Genomic DNA, 24,789 nt, shown 5'->3' with positions numbered 1-24,789 from the left:
AAAAAAAAAGTAATTCCGCGCAAATGTAGTTTATAACCTTCGTAGGAACCTTCCAGTCCTCATTTTGTTACTACAAGCAAACAAAAAGACTGGTCTGGTTCCCTTAGGGTTGAACTACCTTGCAGAACTTCAATCTGGCTTTGGATCAATAACTTATGGCACTGAATTCAATTTGGGAGCTAGTCTGACAAACAAAATTAATTGGATGTCTAGCAATATGCTGATTTTGTAATAACTCCAGAGGTTAGGGTTTCAGTTAAATCTTTCATTTTCTATTTCACGACTGTATAATCCTTGCAAACAAAAGTCACTGGAAGACTTTTGAGTTTGTTTAAATGTCTTACATCACCATTATTCTTTCTCCTTGCACTTTGTGCTAAGGACACATAAATAGTTAATGAAGACTAATCTGATGGTGACTTCAACCCCTCCACCTCCTATATTTACATGATGTAAATGTAGTAATGGATCATCTTCACTACTGCCACCTACAAAAGCCTACTCCTCACCCCAAAACACAGCTTTTCTTTTTTGTACAATTCCTCCTGTATTACTGAGATATCCATATACAATGAGATCACAGTTACCTTCTATGTGCGAAAAACACTTCTGAAGTTTATAAGTCCTGCAAAACATTTTTTCTCCCTCTTTTTTTTCAACATTTTATTGGCATTGTTCCCTCAGAATGACAATTTAAGAACACAATACCTTTGAAAATTTTGGTTTTCCATCTTCATAGTGGATCTCCACATAATTGGAAGATAACAAGTCACTGCCAAAGAAAGGAAAAATAAAGATGAGAAAAATCTGAGTACTCCTTTTATTGCTATGGGGAGATTTGAGGGTGTTTGTTAGCATTTTCAATGCATTTTTATTTTCCTTGTACATTAGTTAAAAAAAAATCAAGGAGTTTGTATTCAGTAAATGGTTTGAAGGCACACTGGAAGCGAGAGTGTAGTACAGAAGGGGCAATTTCATTCTACAATCTAATCCCCTGTATTTTAGCTTTACAATTAGATTATCAGCCTTCTAAATATGCAAAATTATACCCCTTGGCTTTAGAACTTTCCTTGCTGACAGTATATGTATTTTTGTTCATCACCATTTTCAAATAGCTTTTCCATTCTATCTTCAAGCGTAAATAGAATGTATGTAAGGCTGAACAAGTAATTACACCATTGTTATGAAAACAGGAGTGCATAATCACTTTCACAAGCTGCAAATACATGGGTTTTTTTCCAAAAGCAATACCGTTCCCTAAAAGAAAACACACAATGCAGAACCCAAAACACACTCCATACTACCCTTTTCCTTACTTTCATTTTCAGATACCTTTCTCATTGCTATTTCCTTTCTACCTCTGGGAAGAAAATTTCAGAAGCATAATAATTTTCCATAATGTGTAATTTACAGTTTTGTTGGTTTTTTTTAAACTAAGCTTAGCCAGCCTGTACACATCCTGCAATAACCTCAGTGCCCCATTCACATCTCACCCTGTTACAATCAGAGTTGCAGCATAATGCCCAGGGAGAGCAAAGAAATTAAAGAGATTAACTGGCCCCACCAAATATGCAAGATAAGCATTTTGCTTAATGTCATCCAGAATTCTTAGCATTTTTGAAGCCTCTAATGTACACTTGCAACTAAAAAAAAGAATTGGAAAAATCATTAAAAGGTCTGATACTGGTACATATATCAAAACAAAAATATCATGACTACAAATAAGAAACACCATTATGGAAATCTGGTGTGGCAAAATAGCTCTGATGGGAATTCGTGACTAAAAACAACCTATGATAATGGGCATCTCAAACTCAGATTAGGCTATTAGCAATCCTGATAACACTTCAACTCTGGGACTCCTGGCTCCTCAAATCAATTCTTCATGCCATATTTATCAGGCACTACACGCATTAGACAGCATCCTGCAGAAGTCAGTTACCAGGGGTTCTCTTAGAAGTCCTTTCTCATGAAACTGACACAGCACACTCTGGGCCTGCAAAACCAATGCTAATAGCCCTGAATAATTACTCAAGTCTAATAATTTGCCTTAAACATCACTGTGAAGGCATTATTAAAACTATTCTTTTAAAGTGCAGATTTAAAAAGAAATTCAGTTGCATGAATTAATTTTAACTTTGTGTCATAGTAAGCTATAAACTTTCTGCAGAAAATAAAAATGTTGTATAAATAGTGTAAATACTTGACTGCATTGCAAATATTTATTTCTTCAACATGGCAGGATTGAAGCTTCTAAAAAGGCATACATATACAAAACAATTCAAGTTTAGAGTGTTGATAATGTCCTTTTATCCTTTGCATTTTTCATACTTGTTATGAAGCATAAAGACTACTGTTCCCAGGAGGGGATGGTACAGACAAGGCTAAAATAGCTAACTAAAGGAAGAAAACTGAAAACTGTAATTGCAATACAAGTATTAAAAAAATTACTAAGAATGATTAAACACAGGAACTGTGCTCAACATGATATGGCCCCGACCAGATTCCAACTTTTACACACGCTTCGGCTTCAATTCATAAAGACTGTTTGGTTTCCTCAAACTAATTCCTGGATCAGCAATTATCTACCTGTTGCCAAATCAACCTCACCGTTTCACACCTTCTTTTTTGCCCTCTTTTAATATGACTCTTATATGACTGATCTCAGAACTTCTTTCTATGCTATCAAGTACTTTTTGCATCTCATAAGACTTGCAGTAAGTGATATCCCACTATGTGTACGGACTCACAACTAACTATAGTTTAATTATAGCATTTCTCTCAGATTTATCCTATTCTGTATGACATAAGAGCTGCTCAAAACTTCTTTAGTCTACCCTTTGCAGCACCTTTCCAAAGTTTAGTACTCTTTTCTTGGATTTTGGTTGAGCTTCAGTCGTAAGCTAGTTGGTTCCTCATCTGCCAACCTTTTCCATTCTTTAGCTTCTCATTAGCTCCAACTGCCAAAGAATTCCCAGTTGGGTTTTGCCCAAATACCATGTCCCACATGATAGGATATCCAACGTGGAATACTTATGATGGAAAACTCCTACATGTATACACACAAATACTACAAGTACAAAGCAAGGATGGAGACAGTTTTCCAGTAGACTCTACACTTTTCTCATCTCTGACTTTCCCACATGTATGGGGTCTGTGTGGCAAGGTTTTGGTTAGTGGGGGGGGCTATGGGAATGGCTCTCTGAGAAGCTGCTGGGAGCTTCCCCCATGTCCAACAGAGCTGGTGCCAGTCAGCCCCAAGATGGACCTTTGGCATCTGCAGACACAAGGCACATCAGTGAAATTCTCCATGCTGAACGAATTCCCTCCAAAGAGAATTAAGGCCTGCTGTTTGTGATATACTTCCCAAATGCCATGCTATAAACAAAATGCAACTTTAATTTGTGAAGCACCCTTTTGGCAAAATACAGTATCCACCACCTAGAAGGGAGAGTGGGAAAATCTTTTATAAGACTTTTGGATTTCACAAAATTCTTTCTCCTGCAAGGCTGGACTGGAGTGTTTATCTCATAGCCTCTAGTCATTATTATGTTTTTAAGCTTGGCACACATAGCCACCAAGGTCATGCAAGGGCATTTTTCTCTTAACATTTCCCTCAGGACAGCAAGAATTTTGAACATTCCATTATAAAACACCAGTCAGCTGTTCCTTAAACTGTATGCCTCCCCCTTGGCAAGTACCTGATTTTTGTCAGGTACCTTGTATCACTGTCTCATTTCAAGTATCTGTCTACACTAGCAAAATATGCAAAAGAACACCTTGCTTGCAAACATTGAGAAAGACAGGAAGGTAAGGAAATTTGTTCTACATTTTGCTAAAACTCTGGGAATAACAACAGATGTAAAAAAATACATAGAACTGCTACTGCAAATTTCCCCTATGAAACTATTACCTGTTATTAATGCTGACAAATCTGACAAAAGACAAAGTACTAAAGGGAAAAAAAAAAAAAGAATGCTTAACCAAAATAACTTTCAAACATTTTTTCCTACACAAAAGACATACACAGAGGAGCACTGTAATTTCACCAGGAGGTGTGATAGGGTTCTTTATGTAAGTGGCATCAAAAAGAAAGGCCTAGAATACACTGATTAAGAGCTCATGAAGAAGAGCAAATGCCTGAGGAATGAGGCACAGAACTCATGCAAAAAGTAGGGGTCTTCACCGCACAAAATAACTCTTCTTCCTTCATTATCACTTACAGAATGCCTAAATTTACCTCTGAAAGTCAAACCTGAATTTTATGAAATACATTTGTATCTCATTTACACTGGACTGCGTTTTGCCACCTTTGATCCATTTTGAGCCGTTCACATCTTGCTTAGGGCAGAAATGCATTCAGCATGGCAAATTTGATTTTCAGTCTGACAAGCACCAGAAACAGCACAAGCTTTAACTGAAATGAGTGTCAGTCATGATCACATCAGACAAAAGTCTGTTTAGGTAGTGGCACATTAGTATGATCCTTTGCAATGAACACACAAAGTTGCAACATATTGAATGAACTCATGACAAAATAATTTATCAGCTGTATCCTTTTCTATAGTTCCTTCCCCCCTGCCTTGTTTATCTCAGATAATTGTTCTTATTGAGCTGTCTTGCTCTTTGGCTCTTCTGAGTTACACTGAGAAATGCAACATAAGCAGCAAAGGGATATGCCATTCCCTGTAGCTGCTGCCTTTGAAGGCACAGACCAGCTGTTAAACCGAGCAGCAGATGCTTTCTGAAGAACTCACATCCACTTCCCTGGCATGTACTTCACTGCTGATGTTTTCATTAGCAGGAGAGCTGCAGAGTAGAAGTGGCTTACCTCAGCTGGCACCTAACTATCCGGATGAAGAGAATTGATTTGGGTAGGAAAAGGCTATGAAATTACCAAAAGGTATCATATACAAGCAAGCAAATTACCTTCCAGCAATCTAGTAGACAGCCTGCAGAAAGTCAGAGAACAGCAAGAATTACCTTTCTTAAACTACTTCTTAAATTATCTTTATCTAATCTATTACCAGGCAATACTTTATTAACTATTCTGAAATGTTTCAAGCTCAGTACCAGTGTCTGAGCAACCTAGTTTAGTTGAATTATTTAAGAGAACACCCATGAGATGTTTTTGTCCATTTGACAGATATAGCTTAGTAGAGCCTAAAGATGGGAAAAACAAAGAGACCTTGCAAAGAGTATTGTTTTAAGACAATCAAGGCCCCATCATCTAATGCAATGCCCATCTACAACCTTGTTTATATCAACAGTTTCAATTATATTCACCAGCTTTGTTGAACTCACTGTTTTTAGGTGAATTTATTAAATTTCTCTATTGTTTATTTAAGAAATGTCATAAATACTCAAGAGTTTCCATCTGAAAAACTGTGATTAGCTTTCCCATTTTAATTTTAAAAAGAATTAAATTTTATTTTTAAAAAGAATTATGAAAAAAACCCAAGAATCAAGAAGTTTCCTAAATAATTCCATTATTGCCCTACTGTTTTTTAAATTAGGCTAACATTGTACCTCCTCTGGGATCATTCCCCAGTTAATTCAGTTCTGCAGAAACATACACCACAAAGAATAAACACCAATTATAAGGTTTTAGCAATAGATAAAATTTTCTGTTATGCTGGCTGCACTTCACAAAAGAAACTAACTTTCCACCATAGTCATCATATTTTAATGTCTCAAATTGCTGAGTCACGTTATGGTCAAATGCAGTGGGGTTGTTTTTTTTCAGTTCCTGCCAAAGATGTGAAATATTTTTTCTATGATATCTTCATGGAAAAGAAATCCATTTTCCTGGAAACCGAGTTTCCCGGAAGGATGGACCTCTACAGAGAAAAGAAGGAAAAGCTAAAAAATATAGACTGGTTTTCGTGATTTTTTCCCTCCCCTTCCCCAAAATCCTAAATTTTGGGGCAAGTTATCCATAGGAAGTGAGAGAAATTTTTGTCTTTGTGTTTTCCCTCTGTTTCTTTCCATATCAATTAACTAATTTCCTATTCTTGGATGTGTCTCAGCCACCACAGTCCCACTGGGTGAAGGTTCCAGTACAGCCTGAGCCCCCTATGCTGGTGGAGACTTTTATCTAGGGGCTGGAACTAGGCCATGGCTGCAAACTGCTGGAAAATGCAGCCAATTTCCCTCCTCACTAAAAAAGCAGCAAGTAGACATTTTTAATTCACTGCCTTTTGTAGTACTGCTCTTTAATGTGTTTTACTACTACACCAGAACATAAAGCCTGCTACCTTTAAATAGGAGATTAAGAGTTACCTGCAAAAACTCTTCCCTTTCAGCAGAAAAACAGCAAGTTAAAAGCGTTTTTATATGATGCTGGAAATGAGATAATTAAAAACTAATTTTCTAGCACCTTGCAAACATTTGTTTGTATAAATAATGCAGCAATATAAGAAACTGGTCAGATATACTAGGAGCATTGATTACCCAAATACAATGTTACAACACTGCCATTTGAGGACAAAAGTGAACTTACTGAAATAAGTGAACAAAGGCTTTTTTATATAAATTTTGTTCTATGACAATGCTACATGCTACTCATTGCATAAGAAGTTTATTGAGTTTGGGCAGACAATCTTAGTGGAATTGTTAGTCTAACTTTTCAAGTGGGATTGTTACCCCACTACCACACTACAATCTTCCATTTTCATACTAAGAGTGTTAACTAAAAACATTATTTAATCCATTACAGATTATAAAACTATTACTTTTTGCATCAAGTCATTTCCATAATCAACATATCTACAATTATGCATCATCATAACTAGCATCACACTGAGAGCCTGCAACTGGCCAACAATTGAGTGTAGCAAGGGGCAAGACGTCTAATATTTCAGAGTAACCCACCTTGCTATAAGGAGTTCAAGTGAGCTCCCCTTCTCAGAATCTTTTTCCCAGAAAAAGCGACCAAAAATCACTCTTAGGATAACAAATTATATTTCATCTGGTTTAGACTGGATGAATCTGCAAAGTTGGTTACCCTTTCAAGCTCCACACAAATCTTACTTATTAATTGTCTCTGCCCACTGGATTTAGGGGTTTGAGGGGCTCACATTTCTTTCAAGCTGTTTGTGCCATTGCTTCATGGCAAGATGGAAAAAAAGTAAAATTTTCTAGTAACAAGCTCCATAAAGTTTCAGATTGCCACCTCTCCTTCTTAAAAAAATCTCAACAGGTATCAATGAAATTGAATATCCAATTTTCTTCACTTAATTGTCAAGCTATAGTATTTGCTGTAAAAAAAGAGCATCTGCAACATACAAGGTAGGCAATCACATAGTTTCCAACAGTGGTAAAGAAAACCAAAAACTAGAACCTGTTTGCACTTAACAACCATCCTCAATTTTAATTTTAATTACTCGCAGAACATTCAAAAAAACCACAGGAACAAAACCAAAATGCACAGAACACATACAGTGTAGGTGTGATTAACTCACCTTAGAGCAACTGATACAAATATATATTCATCATATACAAATGTATTCCCAATTGTTCTGACTTTGCTTCTGACTAGGCATTAGCAGTACCAGTATGCCAACTACCACCCAACATAGTAGCAAAATGCTGCTTTTTGCTGAACACATAAAAATAACTGAAACACAAGAATGAGTCTTTTCCAAATCATTGTCTACAGGTATTTACAATTTATGTTACAAGTTTTAGGACTTACAGTTTTAGCGTATTACATCCAGTCAAAAACTAGCACAGGTTTTTGAAGTCATTTTCCAGAGCAGAACCAGATAAAGAGTCAAATGTTTATGAGACAAGAACCACTAAAGAAGCTAGGAGGAAACCTATATAGAGGCAAGCAGTAGGGATATCCGTAAGGCATCCAAACACCCTGTGCCTTATATATAGGCAGTAAAAAGACTCCTGCTATCACAAGAGCAGAACTTCTTCAGCCAAGGTGCACAGCAAGTTCATTCCCTCTCTCTTTTTGAAGTGATAGGCACTGCATTTCTTGATTGCTGAGAAAGCAGCCACAATTAGAAAAAATCTGTACATTTACTTATGAAGCGTTGTTAAAAATAAGCAAGGACAAACAGCAGGACTGGACAAGGGCTAACATTGCCAGGATATGGGGAATGTCAATGGGCTTGTGATTTTACTTGGATAATAGCCATTCACCATGAGACTCAGACAGGAAATGCAACGAACCCCAAATCCTAATGAACAGGAGATAAGAGTTCTGGTCTTCATTATTGTCTCTGTTAGGCCACCGACCAACAGGCCATGGAAGAAACCACTCGGGCACGGTCGAAGAGGTTCAGCCAGAAATTTAGAACAGATAAGAAGTGGTAAACAACATAATTTGTCTCCTGGGAAAGAACAAACTTATCTCAGGATGTCTGCCCAGACTTGTGGATATGTGCAATCATTTTTATGGAACATTCAGGGAACGTGCCAAGGGCAGAAGAGGTGAATCAGGACATAACGTGTCGGAAAATAGAGAGGAGGTGGCTGAAAAAGGAGTCACTTGTGTAAGCTGCAAGACAGTCGGCTTGTTTAGCATAGCCTGGCACCTGATCACTGCTCTCTGTCCTATGTGAAGTCCTACTCGGAATATTCCCTTTGTGGCCTTGCTCTCTATTCTGCATAGGTGTGATCTGCAAGGAAACTTGAGAGTCAGTCAACAACTATAGGGAGAACTGTATCTGGAAAGATTAAGGCCTAAGACAGTGACCACATAAGAGACTTCAAGCCTAGGCATCAATATTGAATGAACTTAAAGCCTGTGTTAACATTTGTGTCAGTGAATGCTGCCCTGCCTGTCAATAAGGAGAGGGCGAGTACATTTCACCAGCAAACTTGCAATTCTCATCAGCCATGGAGGAAATATATGTACCTGCTTTCTTCTTCTCCTAAGTGCTGTCAGCATGTTTACACGGTGCCAGTAAAGACAATGGTTTTTCTTTGTCACTGTGTGACCAGCCATACCCTACATACCCTGCCATCTTGGGAATGTGTGCTCACACTCACTACTTGCTGGTTGCGCAGACAGGAGCAGTGGAAAGCAGACCAAGAAGGGGAATTCCCTGTAGCTTAGAGGGCACTAAATACTGGCTCCCTTCACAAATATGTCAGGATTATTCATTGGAATTACTATGCACAGTCCAACCCTCATAAAACAACACAGTCTTGCATTACACTGCAATTTTTCCAGAGCCTAGAGAACATCCAGTTATCTTCAAGCTTTCCTTGTTCTTCAATTGCATGACATTCCCAGCCTTCACACTAATACATCTTTTGCCGGACACTGAAGACTTCACATAATATTTTGAAAGAAAAAAATGCAAGAGCAACTTAACTTCAAAATTATGCATGGATGAAGCAAATTGTTTCCAGCTCACCTCTACAGCAAAATATCTGATATTAGCAGCCAAGAAGCCAAATACACAAATATAAGTTCTGCAAATTTTCCAAAGCCGTAACTTGCTGCTTTTAAAAGCTATTAGATTTACTAAGTTTGCGTCTTTATCCCTAACAAAACTTACCTTATATGTCAGTTTAAGACCAAAAAAAGACCTCATATGAACCTCAAGACCAGAGGAATTCTTTTTAAAATCAGTATGCAATTGTTTCTGTAAATCTGTTTCTCCTTTTTAAGCATGCTCAGTCTCAAGGGACATAGTAGGGGCAAATGCACTTTTGAGCATTACATTTTACCTGTCCAGTACTTAGTATGAATTTTATACTTCTACCTTATTCTTAAACTTTCAGCAGCCAAAAAAAGGTCATTACAATTTTTAGAAAATCATAGTTCCACACCTTCAGCAGTGATATAAAAGCACGTGGGATATACACAACTAAACCACCACTGCCCTTTATTACAAGTCAGTTCTTCTAGACCAAAGAATTATGTAAAATTGTCTGTCTTACAGCAAACAGACTCTAGCTGCACCTTTCAGTGCAGTCACACCATTAAGAGTTCCATCTTATTAGGAACTTCATGACTGTAGTGACAATAACATGATTTCCAGATCACTAAAGATGAGCTACTCATACAAGTATTTACAGTATTTCTACACATTGACTTGAGCAACTAAAACATCTCATGATAGTTCATCAATTAGTTAAAAAAAAAAGACAAGAAAATGCACATTTTCAAACACTAGCAGTACTGGAATTTCTCCATCTATCACAATTTATTTTACTATGAACAACAAAATTTTCAGGATATCTACTTTATGGGTGTCAGCAAGCATTACTCATATCTTACATAAAAATGTTAAATGTTGTTTTGTATTAACAGACTTGGATAACAGCATCTTTTTTCAACAGATCTTGGAATATTACATGCCCTGACCTTGTACCATAAGATGATAAGAGCAGGAGTGAAGGAAACCTCAAATCATGCACTTACTTATTCAGTGTGAGGTCAAGGATGAATTTTGAGCCAAAGGCCTCAATCTGGAAACTTGCCTGGGCCAGATGTACAGCCTGTAAACAGAAACACACAGTTGTCAAAATATTCACTGAGTTTTATATACAAAACAAACGTGACTGTGAAAAACAAAGTTATGGAAAACATGCTTATTTTCATGAATCTCATGGGCATATGAAAACTTTTGCCCTTGTATCAAGTTCTCATTGAAAAGGATCTTCCTTTTTAGAGGGAAGCAAACGGTACCTGAAAAGCATACTCTGAAATACACACTCATCCCTCACAAAAAGTAAAGAAAAAAAAAAAAGATAAATAAGTTTCACACAAATGTCTATATTTTGCTATAACCAGATGGCTGTGTAACATAAGCATAAGTAATACAGTATACTGTTCTTTTAATTTAGTTATTGCAATCATTCCCTTTAAAAGGCTGAAATAATTAAAACATTTGTAATACACACTTTCAAATATGAAAATCATGGCAAGGCTGCTATTACATATTATGAAAAACTCCTTCAAAGTAATCCCTTCACAATTAATGGCTTTGTACTTGGCAATGTAGCTAATCAGTATGAAGAATACTGATGCTGGTCAACACACAACAGATCAACATTAGCTTGTCTTGCACATGGAGTTAAGTTTAACTTCAGGATATTCAGTTCTTGTCTGATAAATTGTATTCTTTATTTTTCTCTATACTGTAATAACTGTAGCCAAAGACATTTAAAACATGCTTATCTGTTTTCTAGAAAAATAGGGAAATGATAATAGATGATCCAAGAATTTCTTTTTGTGAAGAGCTATTCCAGCAGGGTTGAAGAGATTAGATCTGAATTTCATAGTATCTTTCCAGATAATATTCTAACAAAATCATGCTTACTTATACACTAATTTGATACAGTATAAATAATTACACAAAGCAGGAATATTATGACTAAGCCCATTAGTCAAAAGACAAAAACCCCCCTATTTTTTATTAAACACCACAATTAACCCTCAGGTATGTCACAGAAAATATATCAAGTTCTAGCTAGTTTACAGCATAACTTAAATAGTGTGGAGGTTAGCTTTTATGGCCCCCAGTTCTGTTCTCTTTTGGAAATTTCTCCACAAAAGAGAAGTTCTTGATGTTTCTCTTCCATTCTAGCACTACACAAAGCAGCACTGATTTAAATCTTCCTTCTCAGCAAATTTATTAATAATCTTTCAGAAAATTCTTCAATATTATTTTTTTTAATTGCTATTGTGCGTAAAATCAGCTGTGACATTTCCTGTATTACTTTATCATTCTTTGCTGCCAGAATTATAATTTCCCTTTCAATAGGGTCACAGAGCTTTGCTGTCAAGCTTCTTTTTTAAGAAATAAGAGTAATGTACAAATATTTTAAATACCTTTAATGCCATTAAACAATCTTAGCTAAAGCCTGGTTTTGTTCATTAAAAAAATACGATGACTCTAAGTGAGAACTAAAAAAATAAGATTCTTAGCTGATATCTAAAATCATATAGAAGCAAACCACTACTAAGCTTTATCTCAGTTCTACTTTTTGGTAAATGTATATTGTTGTCTCACCAGTTCACCAATTTGCTAACACTAACCTGGCAGATTTGAGTTTACAGCTGCTCTGAATCAGCAGAGGAAAACAGTTTAAGTATGAGCACAAACAGGTGGCAGGATCAGACTCTGCCAGCATATACATTAAAAAAAAAAAAGGGAATGTCAGGTTAAATACATGCCCAGTAGGAGAGGCTTTTCAACCCCAAATCCAATTTTTTTTTTACAAATGAAATAAAGGAACAAGTATCACAAGGAGCTTTCAAAGCATCTGTTCATGACAAAAACCTTATTAGGTTTTCAAAACACACGTTTTGTTTTGTTTTTAAAGCATGAAAGTTTGTTACAGGAAAAGGGCTGCAAATTAGTCTTGTGTTATAAAGATTCCACTTAAGGGTTACACAAGCTACTGCTTTGAATCTCCTCCACATGTAACATTTACCTAAAAAGCATGAACTATTCCATTAAGATCATTCTGAAACATGACAAATCTCTCCCTAGGCATCAGCTACTGATTTCAGTGACAGCTAGATGGATGACTAGTCTGACCTGCTACAGCTTTCTGTTGTCCAACCAAGACTATTCAATGATATCTGTGTCTCACCCTTCAAGTTTCTAAGCCATGAACCATGTATTCTTTATCTTTCTGCAATTTCAAATTATTAAAAGTAATTTTTATTCTTGGCCTGCAATATCATAAAACCCCTTACTCTTGTAGAATCACATATAGCAACGTTGCTATTTCTGAAAACAACTACTTCTGTGTATAAAAACACTACTTGCTATCTATTAGTGTGACTCACTAGCAGATGCAGCCTGTACACAAAAGCAACTGCTGCAAAGCAGCTGACACTAATTTGATGACCTAGAGCAGAGCATGCTCTCCACCAAACTCAGCTGAAACCACGGGTCACAAAAAGATTTAACATCCCTGGAGTTTAGCAAAAGCACTGTTTTGAATTCAGGTAAATGCAATCAATACACTGCTACAGAAAATTCAAATTCTCTTAAACCAGTTTAACAATAGATAACCACTCCCAAAAGCCATAAACCAGCTGAAGGTAACAATACTAAATATCCAATCCTGAAACATTATTTTCATGCAATAAGTTAGCATAGAAAGCTACCAGTGAATTATCACCAGGTGTTTTAAGCATTACAAGCATCATGTACCACAATGATGGGAGGAAATATTTCAGAAAAGTATCTGCAATTCTGTTATCTACCTTATAATTTCACTGTATTCTTTCATCAGCTACTGTGTAATACAAATACCTGAAGTATAATCTGAAATATAGTGTTCTTCTCATTAGCATAGAAATATAAATTCAAACAAGAATATAATGTTGATCAGCACATATTTTGAAGAATATATATTTTTTGCAGGAAAAATAATAAACATCATCCTCTTGTACGGCTTGCACACATGCAAATGCTCACACCTGCATAAGTATTCTTTATTTACATAAAGAGGAGACCAAGTTCCTTTGTCTGTGTTTGCTTATCATCTAAAAACCTCTGCAGAGGTTCCTGCTTTGACAGCTATAGCCTATTCCAATGGCAAAGCTCCAAAATTTTATGAAGTTTTTCTTCCACAAAGACTTACTGATGATGTATAGCGATGTGAGTTTGTGAGTTGAAGAAAGGTCTGAGTCTCTCAAATTCTTCCTGTCCTCATACCCAAATTTTAGAAAAAAAAAAGTGTTTTTTTTTTCCCTGTTCTGGAAGCTCAAATTACTGGTATAGTCATTGTAATAAGAGATTCCTCATACTAGGGACATTCTAAGAGTGCTATAGCTGCTTATGCAAAGTAGTAGCTCTCAGGGGTTTTTCCAAGCTAAAAATCCGTATGTATAAAGAATTCCAGTTTCTTTCAAATCAGTCATTAGGTTACAGTATGTTTCAATATAATTCACTTTTTTCAGACTTTCAGGAAATTTACAATCATCATCACCAAAAATTAACTACAACATTATTTTAACTTTTTTCACAGTAAAACTATGCCCAATGCAATAATGTGTTATCCCTTCAAAAACCCTAAGTTCCATCACAAGCCTTAAACAAAAGTAACAGCCTTATTTAACTGACTAATGGTGGCTATGAGTCTTTTGCTGTATTCGTGCAGATACAATCTCCAAATGACAAGCTCATTGCTTTTAGAAATCTATTTTTTCATACAATTCTGCTGACTAAAATAATGGCCAAAAGCTACCTCTCTGAGTTTAGAAGCTGAGCAAGAGGTTTCATCACTCTCATTATGGAAAAAGAAATGTAAGCCAGATTTAGATGGATTTTACACCATCAAAACAGCTTTTATTCTCTAGACCTCCATTCTAATAATAGCCTTAGTTTTATCACAAGTCAATGCGACTTAGTACATATCAGCTCCTAATCCTGCTTTCAGCTTGTTGGCCTATCCTCAGACCCCATAAAGACACCATTCCCTCTTCTAGCATTTGGTTACATTCCACTGCATGGCACCAGTACCAAAACAACCTTCCACTACTCCCTGGAAATAAAGCATTTCATATTGAAACAAAATACATAAATGTCCCAGCAGCACATGAAAACTGATGTTTAAAACATACAGAATTTCAGAAAACCTCTTGTTGATGATTTGTCTCTGGACTTGAAAAATAGAGGAGTTATTTCAATGCAGTTGAACCCCAAGCCTTGAAGACTGGTCTTTGAAAGAAAGGTCATGGACATGTGAAAAAAGACAAGTGGAAGCGAACCTACCGCTGTGTATCTAAACCCCAGGGACCAGAACTCACTATTCCCTCCCAACGTGACAATACTTAGATACCCTTCTGTAGTAACACTGGCTTCCAAAGCCATATCCCCCTTGAGGATTTTTTTGGAAGACCACAAAGTAGTGCATCCTATCTTGGGTTGCCTTCCTGCAGTATCCACCTTCCCACAAATGCTAGAAAATCCATAAACTTAATTTATTTCTATTTTGAAATAAGGCATAACAAGTACAAGCATTGTGCTACCTAACGCTTAGGAAATGAAACCTTTTGTAGGTTATTGTGTGAAGCTCACGAGAGAACCCAGAAATAACTTTTTTTTTGAAAAAGGATTTAAGAAGTTGTAGAAGTAATATTACCTGTATTTCAGCTAAGAAAAAAAGCTCTAGATCTAGTTGAAGATGGCATAAGGAAAATCTCCTACTCCCGAAACCAAAGACAGGAAGACCAATTTCAATCCTCCTGCTATTTGCTACTGAAGACACAGAGTCAAGATAAGCCTTTTGCATTAATATAAATTCGGTACAGAACAGAAAAAAATAAAAAGTACACACAATCTTCTATTTACAAGTAGTGCAAACTGAAGCTGCACCACAGAAAGACCAGGGAAAAAGAAAGAAAAGACAAAGCCAGCTAAAACACCACAAAGATTCTTCAACAACAAAAAAATACCTGCTTTTTTTTCTCAATACTGCTTCCTTTTAAACGGAAAAGAATTGCTTTTCTTTATCTTAAGGATGCTTTCCTGCTCAACTTTCATATGCTGCATGCTAAAATTACATAGAGAACTGAGACAGCACTGTATCTCAACCTTTAAAGCAAGGCAACATAGCAAAAATTATTGCATTCACCTGGCAGGAGTATTTTCTTTATGTAAATGACAAACAGCTGACCTGATCAGAAACACCTGGAGTTCCACCCCATGAAAAATAGCTCAAAATAAATCAAAGTTTTTTGGGGAAGGGGGAACATCTTCACAGTCAAAAACACCCTTGCTTACTTTTTTCTCTTCAGGATTTGCAAAACAGTTTTCCTAACACCTCTCTCCTTCCCAAAATCACATTAACAGCTTATAATTATGCATGAAGAGATGGGTTCTTTACAGCTCCTGAAAACTTCTGATTCAGAAACTCTCCAGCAGATATAGTCAGCCTCCATGAATCCATTTTTAGTTATTTTTCACTCAAAATTTGCTAAGGTTGCCCTGGGCTGTGTTTCTCCAGCAATCCTATTTTGTTCAAACACCTTGCATTGCAGGATTTTTCCTTCTGCTGGCCAGTGTAAGGACTTGCTCCTAGCCTTTTCTGACAAGTTCTGCCCAATGCAGTCTTCCTGCTAGCTCCTAAAAATCTTGTGTATGTAGCCTGTGAAAATGAACCAAAGCAGTCATCCAGTTCAATAAAGAGATTAACAGTTCCTTCAAAATACTACCTCCACCTGCAGAAGCTTAAAAAGACAGAACACAGGTGACTCAGACCTCTTCATCAATTTTATGGATTCCTGCGAGCTTCTTCAGTGTGTTTTTATAAATAGATGCTCATTTTTGAGCAGTTTGCACTAAAAATAACTTCAGAAGAACTCAAAACCAGCTAGCCTTAATTTGACTATGAGGAAACAGGTATATAGAATTGAGTTTTCAAGCATCAAGTATTTAAAATTAGTTTTAAGAGCACAAAGCTAAAATAAAGAATATACTGGAACTCAGCCCCCTTGGAGATAGATCACTTTGTCAAAACTATGGTGAACATTTCTTTCATTTAGCAGTGATAAAAAGCTTTTTCCAAGAAGAATGAATGCAAGAGGGTCTTGATCACAAACACTTTCTCAATATGATGACGTTTCACCGAAAGGGGATAGAGAAAAATCATTGCTAAGAAAATAACTTCTTATTTATGTCTTTTTATTCTCTGCTACAAGGTTTTCTCTCGAGTGTTTAATTTCTACCAACATTTCACAAAGAACATTGCAGATCTTACTTCTGGGAAGTGATTTAAAAAAAAAATATTTTAAATAATTTCACATAATTGTATTTCTCCAACCTCTTTCTTCCCACATGCACACTATTTCTTCTAGTCTTACCCTCTCCTTATAGTGACTCAGCATTTCTGAGGCATTCAGGCCTAATCTCACAAACAGGCCATATTACATTATTCTGACCACTGTAGAGAAGTTCCACATAAAGGAGTCTACTGAATATTAACAGTAGTTAAGGACTGTTTCCACATCATATGCCTATAAGTGGCATATTAACGTTGACAAGAAAATACAGGCTAAAATGTATAGTCCCAAGAACAGTAAAAGAACAACAAAAGCCTTTTTTCCTCAACATTTTCCACTCTATACATACAGAAAGCTGTCTTAACTTTTTTCACAGTAATAAAAAAAATCCTAAATACAGGTGTCTTTCTTTACCTAACTATATTTTGTTATTTAGTAGTTATTTACCCAGCTACTTCTTTTTATTACCAATAAGAGACGTCAAAATCTCACAGGTAGGATTTATTACCATATAGCCTTTCTTTTAATTTTGGGAAGAGTAAAAGCCAGTATTGAAAAGAATCCCCCACTAAGTCAAAGCCAACCCCTGGTAACTTTCACAATCAACTGCATTGTTTTGTTTATGGGTTGTTGTTTGGGTTGTTTTCCTTTTACACCTTCCAGATTTCCCCCCCCGTCCCCAATTATTGCTCTAGAGAGAAGATTATAGCAAATCTTAAAGAGAAGAAAATAATATAATAACAAATATTTTAGCTGTTGTAAAGTAGATGAAAAGGCAAAGAATTACTTCATGCAAGGAAATGCACAAGATGCAAGCTGGGGGTGAAGGTGTCAGGTACAATGACCTGGAAGCAAGACATATAAAAATCCATCCAGACAACGAACATAATCAACTCTTTCCTTCAATCAAATATAAACAATAAATATAAAACAATTGAAATTTCATGCCAACATAATGTCACTCTCCATGAAGGCCCAGGACTGAGGAACCTTTCTGTAGGAAAAACTGCAGCATAAGCATTCCCTGTGCTTAAAAGGGACACAGTTGAGTAGAAAGAAGATCCACTTTACACAATAGTCAGCAGCAAGCATGCCCAAGGAAATCAATACCAATTCTGTCAGCACTGATTTCTGCAGAGCTTTATTCCAATGTGTAGAATACAAGGTAGGGCACAGGAAGGAACAGCAACGTTCTCGTGGGCAGTGCTGGGTAAGCATAAAGATTGGTGGACATTGTCCCCAATGGATTTCAAAACAACATACAGCAACATGGAAGAAGCATTATTCCCAAAAGCAAGTCTGCAAGCACTTTTAAATCCCTCTCTTCCCAAGAGGGGAACAGCAAGACCTTACTGTTTTAAGTGTATTTAAAAGAGTGGAGTTCTGAATGTAGTGTTCTCTTAAGTAGCTCCAGTTTCCAACAAAAAGCTTTTCTGCTCCAACCATAACATATTCATGTATTGAGATGCATCCAAAGGCACACACCAGTATCCATGTTCAATAAGCTAGGAAGCAACCTTTCTTCCTATTAAAACATAAAAATTATAGGGGTACCTCAACTTTTTTTTCAAAGATTATTCAGTGCCTTCTTATTAGTTCCACATCTGAAATGGCACATAATCCATATCAACATAAGGACATATAACATGTATTAAATTCACTGTCTAAAATTTCAAGAGAAATGCTATTCAGTAGGTAGGAACTCCATTATAGCTAAGTCCTTCAGTAATATCATACACACTGATTTGCTTTGTTCTCTCTTCCATACCTCTTTATATTCAAACCATCTCTACCTTCACTTTACCTTTTACCCTGTAGGAAGAAATTAATTTTTTAAATAAAGATTTATAAAAATAGGATGAAATTAATTTTAAGGGTACTAAGTGATATAGTTTAGACAGGTTTATTTCTTTATAAAGTTATTCCCAAAACCAAGGTATGTTTAATTCCATATAATTTCAGGGGGAAAAAAACCCCATACTATTTACTAGCTGTATCCATGGAAAATGTAATATTAGATCTTGCCACTAAAAATGAAGAATGCAGGTACTGTTTGACAAAAAAATGGTAACATTTACAGTGGTCTTCACTGGCCATGCAGTGGCAGGAAATGAATGCTGCATTTATTAGGTAGTGCAAGGCACACTCAAAGCTAAGTAACTCATGCTGCAAGTTTAGGATTCCAAAGAAGTTCCCTATGCAGGTACTTCTGCAGTCTAGAGCTATTTTGGAAGAAACATTTTGTTGATGGTTGTGTACCGAAAGTGAAGACACCAGAATCTATGCTGATTAGTCAAGTCAGCTTCACCTAATTCTCATTTGCTTTATCTACAGTTCAGTTTCTGAACCATTCTGAAATTCAACATAATTATCTTTAAGTTAACACAAGGGAAATTACATTCTTGTTTAATTACATGTACTCCCTTAATTCCTAAAAATTGTTGTAGGGACCACCATTAAGTCTTCAATATATACAGATCAAAACAAACACAGTTTCACATCACATAGCATTGTTTTGAAAATTCTGCAGATGAGCCTCTTTTTACCCTACCTTGTCATGTTTCTGCTGGTGCCTTGCCCTGGTATCCAGGATATGGTAAGGGGTCTCAGAGTCTCTGTTGATGTAATAGATTAGTCTTGAAGGCAGTGTGATTTCTTTCTGGATTGCATTGCTGTAGCTGTTATTTTTACTGTTACTGCTGTTACTCTGTTGAAATGTACTCTCTTCATCTGCCAGTACTTCCTCTACACCGCTTGCTGTTTCATTCCAGTGCAGGCCTGTGGAAGAAAGATATGCCAGCCATAAATTCCATGGCAGAATGTGTTTATTTCCATGAAAAAGCTACATATTTGCTTGTAGTTTTCTAACATTTTACTAATCACTCAAGCAAACAAAAAGATAGCTTACTCACTGAGTTATATTTGATTCATTTTGTACACATAAAATGGTTGCAGAAAGAACATTATTTATTTCATTGCATTAATCTACATTTTCATATGCAGTCATAGATTATAAATATTTTAATACCTCTCAACCTTCAGGAGGAAAAAACCCTCAACTTAATGGATATGTAGTTACCCCCTACCTCCTCTTGCACAGCTAAATTCACAAAAAAAAAAAATCTACAAAAAAGCTAAGAATACTCCCAGTGTTGCTAACATACACTGAATTCAGAGTCCATGTGCACTGAATGCTAAACTTCCTATTACGTAAAGGGAATTGATTTCTACTTCTTTTAACTTTGACAAGAGCCCTTTTCTTTAGTAGCAGCTTTTGAAAAGAAATCCTGTCTCTTTCGTCATTAAAATTTCAAGACAGTCAATCAACGCGATGTAACAACATAACAATATTACAAGGTAATGGCAATGTACCAACAGTAATAACATGATGCACAGACTGCCTTCAGAGCATTCCACATGTCATCTATATGCAACCAAGAGCAAATAAACAACAAAGCACACACGCAAAATCCAACCCCAAGCAGACAAATTAGCGGATCGCCGTCCACATGCACCGTGACACATCCAAAGCCCACCGGAGCTTTTTGTGTCGCATACCTCACGGGCGCTTTTCCACACACAGCATCCCTACCCAACACACTGCAGCACCGGTACCGCACGTACCTCTCTTTTGTGAAAGCAAGCAAGCCAACGAAATCTTAACTGAGCCCCGGGTTTACACACGCTGACACAGACACGTACACAAAGCTGGGAGCGGGAAGGGAGGAAGGAATGCTTGAAGGGAAATGCATGTTGCCAGGGTTTATCGCAGGCGACGGCTACCGGGGGGCCGCAGACACCTCAGGCACCCGCACCCCCGCCATACCCACCGGCGGCCGCTGCAGCCGCGCTGGCCCGGGGGCAGGAGGAGCCGCGGAGGAGCAGGAGCAGCGAGACGAGGCGGCCGAGGAGCGGCAGGAGCGCGGGGCGGCGGCGGCCGCCGCAGCCAGGCTGCCGCAGGGAGTTGCTGCCGGGCGGCTTCATGGCTCATAGCGCCCCGGGGCGGGGGGGCAGCGCGGCACAGCCCTCACGGCCGGCGGGCTGTGGCCGGGGGGCGCGGGCGGAGCGGCGCGGGCGGGTCCCCGCAGCGGCACCGCCCGTGCGGCTCCTGCCGCCGCCGCCGCCGTGAGGGACACAGCGGCACCTCAGCGCGGGGGCGGGCGGGTCCCCGCAGCGGCACCGCCCGTGCGGCTCCTGCCGCTGCCGTGAGGGACACACCGGCACCGCCTCGACACCTCAGCGCCAGCGCGGGCGGGCGGCGGCGCGCGCGCACCTTCCGCGCCCGCCCCCGGCCGCGCGGCCCCGCGCACGCGCGCTCGGGGCGGGCCGGGCGGGGCAGCGGCCGCTGTCCGATGTGCTGCCCGCGGGCACCGGCCGGGCACGGCTCTCCCGGCACCGCCCCGCCGGTCGCGGGTGCCGCTGCCCCTGTGCCGCTGTACAGCCGAGAGTGAAGGGCTGCCTGCTGGCGGGGTGACCGCCGCCAGCTGCGCCCAGAGCCTCTCCGGGCCGGGGTCCCGCGGCCGCGGCGGAGCGCGGCCGAACGGGCTGAAGCGGCAGCTGGGAGAGGGTGCGCGACTGCCTGAGGCGTAGCGCACAGACCTCTCCCCTGACGTGGGCACAGCTGGGTTTAGGAACTGTTTTAAAGAACTTTCACGCAGGGTGAAATAACTTTGAAATGCATCAGCCCTGAGCAAAGTTCGGTGGAGTCTCCGGAGACACTGAACAGCAGCAGGGGCAGCTCTGCTCTCCTGAGAGCAGGGCAGGCCGCTCTTCGCGCCCCGGGCAGCGCTGCAAGTTGAGGCATTTCAGAGCAGGCAGTCCCCAGCTACTGCAGAGGGATGCATGAGCAGCCCCTGCTCCACGTGTTGTGCGGAGCCTCGGGCTCCCCCCGTCCTCCCTCCCAACGCCTCCAGCTAACAGCTCTGTTCCTTTCGTCCCCCCGGCCTTCTCTTGGTCCCTGGGTCCCGCTCATCCTCACTCACTGCGGATAACTAACCCCTGCAATGAAGGGCGGTGGAGGTGAGAACCAAATGCTACCAAAAAAAGTGCACAGACATTACAGAGAAAATGGATATGTGTACAATAAACCAAGAGGAGGACTGCAGGGGGGTGCATGGTCAGATTCTGACCTGGTATAAATCCACTCTGCGGTGCTGTGTTCAGCAGCAGGCAGTCTGGACCACAAACACAAGGACTGGTGCATTTCTGTGCAGTGAAGAGTACCTCTCATAATTCCAGTCCAGCATGCCTGGGGTGAACCACCAAGAGGAAGAATAGTTGCAAAGATAAAAATAACTTCAAAGAGATATGAGAAGATGAATCTGTTTTGTATTCATACTGTGACTTCAGGAGTCAGAAAACCTGAGTTCAGAGACAAGTTTAGATATGGATTTCTTAGCAAACATTTTGCCCAGCAGACTTCTAATACCCAAGAACAGATATGCTTTATTTTGGTGCAAGTCTTGCTGCTGAGGAAATAAAGATGTTTCCTTTGTTGTTTTTCTTTTTTGGTCTGGATATAGCTTTTTATTTGTCAGTTTATACCTTCTAAGCTAAGTCTGTATACCACATGGATTTCCAGAAAGATAGGTAGAGTTCTGTTTCACTTAATTTTCTCTACATTCCAGCCTGACTTCATTATCATTGTTAATTTAGAAAGTATAAGCAGTTTTACAGATCATTACCATGCAGACTACTTTATAACAGTAGTGTTATTAGTTTTTTAAACAATTTAATCTGAATTCTCATGCTGGTTAAATAGATGCTGCTTGTGGAAATTCAAAATCTTAAGTGTGTAGCAGCATACAAACACTTTGAAAAGACAGATCCATGATATTGCCAGGGGTAAAAAAATTTAAAATGTGCCTTAGGATTTCACTGTTGTCTAGGTCTAATGAGAAAGCTATACCTATTTTCTACATAAAATGGTCTTCCTTAAATCTCACATTTCCAGGCATTTTCCATGCAGCCCACCCATCCCAGTTGTTCCTCATCATTAGATATCACTAGAATATTTCAAACAACAGCAGCTCATGTTTCTCCCCATAAACATATAAACAGAGCAAAGGATCATTTATGTCAGTGCATTCAAATCTAAGATAAATACAATTAAAAAAAATATTTTACTAGCAAAGAGAAAAAGAGTAGAATGACCATGCAATTTAAAAAAAAATCCAGAAACTTTCATCACACACAAGAAACAAGTCTAGCAACAATGAATGCTGGAAACACCTGCTCTCTGAAACTGTTAGGTCCTGAATTAGCCAGCCAGATTTTGAGGGTAGAAAATTATTTTCTTTTTGTACAAAGGTGGTCTAGGGCAGAGATTTTATGAAGTTCTTTTAACTCATGTACAAGCCTCCTGCAGAAATAATCACCTGAAGAACCATCTAAAGCATGCATGCTTACTCTCCAAAGTCCTGATGGACATCTAACTCAAGCTGTGCCCCATAAACCTGCTAGAAACCTTCAGCTGGTCATATGCAGTTCACAGAGCATAATCAGCTCAAGATGAAGTGTCCTACTACAAATGACAGCTGCTTTTTGTTTGGTGGTTTTTTTTTTTTTGAACTTGCTTTCAACTTTGAAAGATGCTATGAAATAATCCCAGATATATTGCACTGCAGATGTCTGAAAACAAAACACCAGAAGCATGGATTATTGCAGCATCTGTATCCAGTGAAAGGAATTGAAACATCTAAGTCAGAAGCGCACAGCTGACAGCTGAAGCTTCAAGACTGGCTGGGGAGCAAATGTGTACCATGCAAGATATACACTAACTTTCCATCAGGGTGTTAAATAGACTTTACATCACAACTTCAGATGATTGCCCAGAGCTTTCCAATTCCTTCCTCCTTTTTCAGGGTGGGTGCAGTGAGCGCACAGTATGAAATTTCATAGTGTCACAATTCAAATAAAAAAGGCTTCAGATGCAAAACTGCTGATTATAATCTTGGCTGTTCATACTGATACTCAGGTGGAAGATGTTGGTCCAGACACTGTTAATCCAGCCAAAAAGATAACAAACTTCCAACACAATCAAATGCCTTTTCTGATGTCACCTGAAAAAAGCCACCATATCACTTGTCTGTCCTGGGAAAATCTCTATGTAAAATATGGGTTTAAAGAACTTGTTCCTTACAAAGCATAAATAATACTGATCTTTCTGAGTGAGCACAATAAGACAATATCTTACTAGAAGATAATTTCTAGATTTCAACAGGACTTTTTAATCGAATATTTATTTCGAGAATCCATGTAACAAGTCCCGTAACAAATAAGCAAGTGTGATATTCCTGGATATTCCCCACAGAGAAAAACTGGTTTTCATTTTAACAGAAAGAAGACTACTTCTGTTGCAGAAGGAATATGAAGGAGACAAATTCAGGAGATGAAAATATGAGTGACTGATTTAACAACAAGTCTTTGCAAGGATGACACAAGAACAAATCAAATTTACAACAGTGATGATCATTAGAGAGGAGTAAGGCACTAGCATAGTCTGTCACTTTGGCAATAACAGGTGATTCCAGCTGGGCAGCTCCAGACTGACCCTGGCAATGAAAGGTATAAATGCCACGGAGTGCAGGCAGCACAAACAGCATGGCAGAAGCAGCTATTGCTGAACTCTGTCCCCAGAGAAGAGCAGTAGTCAGGTCTGATTCTGATTTATTCACATTACTGCCACACTAGCAGGCTCAGCTAGGGTCCTGCTGTGCTCTGTGCTGTACACACAGGACAAAATGACAGGCCTCTGTAAGGAGAAATTTCCTTTTTATTTGCAATAGCAAATAGCCCAGCCAATGCTGTAAATAACAGAAGAAATCTAACAGCTCTAGGAGGGGTACCAAGCATGCTGCAAGTCTAAAAAGTGGTAATTACACGGGGGACTGGGAACAATAGAACCTCATTAGCTGGCACCTAAGTAATGCACACAACCTGTAATCTGCCTGCAAAAGAGGGTGGTAGCCATTCTCTATTTCTCAACAGGGGGTTAACAGTGAAGACAAAGCTGTACTTCATGCCACCCATATTTCCTTACTTTGTATCATATGCAGCGTAAGTATGGATAATTT

At 38.7% G+C, this 24,789-nt stretch overlaps 1 protein-coding gene across 2 annotated transcripts in view; it reads right to left on the bottom strand.

The window, feature by feature from the left end:
• The window catches only part of ADAM23 (ADAM metallopeptidase domain 23), a gene marked incomplete at its 5' end in the record, with an annotated part of 66,894 nt that extends 46,196 nt beyond the window's left edge, over positions 1-20,698 (bottom strand). For both annotated transcript variants that reach the window (XM_084209014.1, XM_084209013.1), the window contains 4 exons: positions 709-772; positions 10,391-10,467; positions 19,266-19,492; positions 20,545-20,698. In XM_084209014.1, the coding sequence (XP_084065140.1) occupies positions 709-772; positions 10,391-10,467; positions 19,266-19,492; positions 20,545-20,698 (522 nt within the window). The remainder of the gene's footprint in view (positions 1-708; positions 773-10,390; positions 10,468-19,265; positions 19,493-20,544) is intronic.
• Positions 20,699-24,789: the final 4,091 nt, after the last annotated feature.

The sequence above is a fragment of the Fringilla coelebs genome (genome assembly GCF_963513975.1).
Source record: "Fringilla coelebs genome assembly, chromosome: 7".
In the NCBI taxonomy this organism is placed as follows: Eukaryota; Metazoa; Chordata; class Aves; order Passeriformes; family Fringillidae; genus Fringilla; species Fringilla coelebs.
The sequence above is the reverse complement of the archived record's forward strand: the minus strand, read 5'-3'. Positions and strand labels throughout refer to the sequence as shown.